The sequence below is a fragment of the Papaver somniferum genome, unplaced genomic scaffold (genome assembly GCF_003573695.1).
Source record: "Papaver somniferum cultivar HN1 unplaced genomic scaffold, ASM357369v1 unplaced-scaffold_38, whole genome shotgun sequence".
Lineage (NCBI taxonomy): Eukaryota > Viridiplantae > Streptophyta > Magnoliopsida > Ranunculales > Papaveraceae > Papaver > Papaver somniferum.
In genome coordinates, this window is record NW_020646304.1 from 89,635 (window position 1) to 94,121 (window position 4,487).

Below are 4,487 nucleotides of genomic sequence, written 5' to 3' on the forward strand. Positions count from 1 at the left end.
GTTGCTTTGGCATACCAAACCTCAAGCTTATTGTAGAACAATCTTGCAGTAATTAGCAGATGTGGCAACAGAACAAGATAGATATTCTAGACCAAATTTTCTAGAGGGGCCACATGGTAAGTAAGTGAATAAATCACCACAAAAAGGAAGCACATTTCACCCAAATTATTTTATTCTCACCACCTCCAGAAAAATAACGAGATTGATATCCAGAAGATATAATCATGTGAGAATTATGCTGATCTATTCACCAAGTGTCTGCCGACTAAAATTTTTCGGAAGTTGGTATATGGAATCGGAGTGCGCCACATGTACAAGCAGACAAATTAATGGAGGTTTTGTTCAGGGGAGCTTTGGACTACAACGCGTTGTACTCTTTTTCCTTCGCCAAGGTTTTGTCCCACTGGGTTTTCCTTGTCAAGGTTTAATAAGGCAGCATACGCGTGTCCAACACCGTTCTAAGACTTTTGTTGTACTATTTTTCCTTCGTCCGAGTTTTGTCCTACTGGGTTTTACCGGCAAGGTTTTAATGAGGCAACATCTTAGAAATGGTGGTCCAAGGGGGACTGTTATGTAAGCATGACATAAAGGATGACCCACCATTTTATCTCCACCCAAAATTACTCAAGTGCATTCGAGAGAATTCTCACCTCCTCACCCCTTTTGACTATCGTGAACATTCCAGTTTTTACTGGATTACTTTGCGGCTAAGATAAAACCGCCTAAACTTGTGATAAGTATCAATAGCCTGAGCTCTAAGTACTGTTAGCACGTGTCCATGTATTAGCCCTTCATATTTGCTATAAATAGCCGAGCAGCTTGTACTTTTTGGATGTAGGAAGAAACAAAACTTCAGAAATGAAATGTTTCCTTTGCTTTCAACCTTCACTTTCAAAGTTAGTAGTTAGTTCAGTAGCTTGTGTTAATTAATTAGTAGTGTATACACCATTCGTACCGTAGCCTTACTATATCAGTATGGTGAGTTAACATATAATAGTGAGTTTGGTTAGTAATATCATTTTATAAGAGTTCCGTTTTATTATCACTTAGTTTCATTTTTTGTCGGTATCGATACCAAGTTACGGACTATTTTGTGTTTACACGGCTTAGTTTTGGTGATGCCACCTCATAATACACGTGATTAAGGGTGGGAAATTACATGCTTATCCTTCGAGGATCATCTTTATCCAAATTGAATATTGAGTAAAGTTCATGCTTAAAAAAAAATCGGAGTAAAGTCTTGACTCTCGAGTGTTCTGCTTGTAGAAATGGTGGGCCACTTAATAACGTCATCTTACATAATAAGTGGATTGTTTCTGCAACCGACCGGCTCAGTTTTCGTATGATTCGCACCCCGCGACCCCTCCAGTGCGCATGATACACCCCTGATGAATATGCATAAATAATAAACACCCCGGGTCCAAAAAGTAAAAAGCTTTTGTTAGGGTTTCAACTTTCAAGCCTTGGTTGCCGTTCTTCTTCATTTCATCTCTCCTTCACCTCATCAAAGGCGGCAAATCGCAGAATCAGATCTTAAATTTCCATTGAAAAATACACAAAACAATGATAAGGGCTTTACGAAAGTTCGGTGGTTCTGCTTCTGTCTACTCGCCACATTCCCCATCTGCTAATCCGATCCCCAAACCAAACCCTAGTTTATCACCCACTCACTCATCTTCTTCTTCTGTTCTATTAAACAGAGTTCGCCACTCCAGAGTCTACCGAACCGAACAGTATGTTCACCCAAATTACTTTTATTGCGACATGGAGGATTTTAAAGAGATGCTAATTGGGTACAAGAGTGGTAACAGGAAAATGTATCCATATATATTCGAAGCTTTGACAGCTAGGTTTTCTGAACATGCGCAAGAAGACAAGAAGCTTATGAACGAGCTTGGAGTTCTATCAAGAGGTGGTGATAAGAAGGAAGTTCATCGCGAGAATTGCGCCCGTCGTGATGAGGGTAATTTTCACTTCAATTAAAATTGCTTTCGATTGTTAAATTTGTATTATTTGTTACAGTAGCAAGTAAGTAAACTGAATTCAAACATTTTTTTTATCTATAAATTAATTTATCCATAACATAGCACTAGGTAATTCATCCATCTATTGATAATTGATATAGCAACAACAAAAGGCAGCAGCAGAATTTACACGATGAACTTGTAAAGTGTCAAAAGGGGTGAAGTTTGAGAAGCAGATCATTTTAAGTTGGAGATCTAGGTGGAAATTTACAGAGAAAGAAAATGGAAGATGCATCAAAAAAGCACATTTTTTCCTCTTCCATTCTTTTTGTTTGATACAGTGCCATATAATTTCCTCCAATTACCAAGACTTTGCATATAAATACGAGTCACAGCGCTTACTAGCTAGTTTAAGTGTTTGAGTCGAAATGTTGATTCATTTTGACTTCACACATTGGATGTATGTGCCAAGTGAATGTAATTGTTATTATTAGAGAAAAGTAGTCATGCATTTGGTATCGTAGCTCTTTGATTACTTGGTTTGCGTCCTGAGCAAATTTTTAAAAATCTATAAGTAACATGGCGTAAGAATTGTTACTGAACCTGATAATGGGATCAGGGTTGGATAATTCTTTGCTCTAATGGACCTGAATTTTTTTTAAGGGTAGATGCTAGCTTCTGGCTACTTGGACACCCTAGGCACATTAACATAATGCCTTACTTGATCTGCTCTTACAAGTGTACACAAAGAGAAGAAATGATCATGTTGATTTTTTTCCTTTTATCATCTGTTTTATGCTTTGTTGGATAATTTATTCTATTATATTTGGTTCTTATTAGTTTTATATCATGATTTACTGCAGGAGAAGGGAAACAAGTGGAGTCAACCACGGGGTAATTTTGACCTACTGCATTCCTTGCTAACTGTTTATTGTTATGGTGTCTTTATGTTTGCCTAGCCACCACGTAAAGTTTCATATGTAGTTCTACTTATTACTATTGTTATGGTGTCTTCAGGCACGCCTTCCATGATTTTGTTTCTTCTTATGATGTCTTTTCTCCTCTTTTAGTTGTTACTGGTGATTCTAGGGCGTTTAGTCGACTAGTTGCTAGTACTATTAGTATTGTTATAACTGAGAATAAATTATTTTCTTCAAGGTTTATGGAAAAGGAGCGTGTCTTGGACTATCCTCCTAATCCGTATGGGATCAGGTATTGTTTTACTCACTGCTTGGCTATTGTATCATTATTTATTATGAGTATAACATGAGGGAGAATCCATTGACACAATTTTCTAATGAATTGTTGGTTAATATTTTGTTAGTATATTCCTCTTGTAACGTTTTTCATTCTCATCTAAAATAGTGCATTCTAAGATACCAAACCTCACAATCCACCAATTTTAATTTCACCTGTTAAACTTTGAAAGTTGATTTTTAAAGTGGTAAATGTTGGTGCTATACGTCTTGGATAGTGCTCGTTTTTTGTAGAAATGTAGAAGAGTATAATAGCTATAAACTTGTTGTTGTGTGATATGGGTGCTGAAATTGGGAGATAGTAAACATGTTAACGATCTTTTCTCTTAATTTATAATGATAATTAAAAAGCAAAACATTTTTTTTCTTCTTAATTGTAGTGGGTACGATTTCTTCTCATTCGGCAGGACAGGCGGTGAAAGAACTGATGCATTGGGCAAACCAGGTCATTATCTGTGGTAATAATATGATTAAAGAGGACTAACATGAAGCAGAATTTCATCATAGCATGTGTGTTTACGATCTTTAACTAATGTTTGTCTTTTTGCATGTAAGATAATGGGATGTTCCTATGAGTTCTTAATGTGACACTGGTTATATGTTGGTACTTATGTTCGTATTTAGAAGGGTATGTTTATTTGCATGAATATCCTGGTCTATTTGCTACCCACTTTTCACAACTAATTTAGCTCTTTTGGTATGATATGAAGAATATGCATGTTATTGCTCATCAAATAATAGCTAGTACACAACGTCTAAGTTTAGTTACTACTTCTTAATTCCGGTTCTTGTCCCTTACTTCGATTTGAGCTTGCGCTATATCTATCACTACCTGCTGTCCTTTAATCTGGACCAAATAGAGGAATTGTTCAAGGGGCTAAACCCCCTTAAGGAAAAACATGTTGCAAAAGAGCTTGGTTGGACCTCTCATGCATGGAAATTTGACTTTTCACAATAGTCTTTCAGTTTTCTTTTGTATTGCATGCACCTTTGTATTGATTCTCATGGGGCGGCATATATTTAGACAACATCGAGGTAAAATGTTGTATCATACCATTAAGTCACTATCTGGTTCTAAATAAAGCCAGGAAGCTGGCTGCTCACGGTAGAAGTCTGTTGCTCGACTGATTTGCAGCATAGCCAGACAAGAAACGATAAGAAAGAAAGAAATTTTGAGCGTAGAGATTCAGAGGCAGAAACATGATATTTCAATTAAGAATCAGCACAGGATGAATGGAATACTATGATTTTTTTTTTTTTTTTTTGA

The 4,487-nt window shown here is 36.5% G+C and overlaps 1 protein-coding gene across 2 annotated transcripts in view; it reads left to right on the forward strand.

Moving 5' to 3' along the window:
- Window positions 1-1,423: 1,423 nt before the first annotated feature.
- Window positions 1,424-4,487, forward strand: part of LOC113342365 — a 25,968-nt gene continuing 22,904 nt past the window's right edge. The window contains exons 1-4 of one of the 2 annotated variants that reach the window (XM_026586925.1): window positions 1,426-1,963; window positions 2,828-2,858; window positions 3,123-3,176; window positions 3,601-3,886. In XM_026586925.1, coding sequence (XP_026442710.1) covers window positions 1,564-1,963; window positions 2,828-2,858; window positions 3,123-3,176; window positions 3,601-3,682 — 567 coding nt within the window. In that variant the 5' untranslated portion in view covers window positions 1,426-1,563 and the 3' untranslated portion in view covers window positions 3,683-3,886. Of the gene's footprint in view, window positions 1,964-2,827; window positions 2,859-3,122; window positions 3,177-3,600; window positions 3,887-4,487 lie in introns of those variants that run through there. The other variant, XM_026586927.1, reaches the window with a different exon arrangement.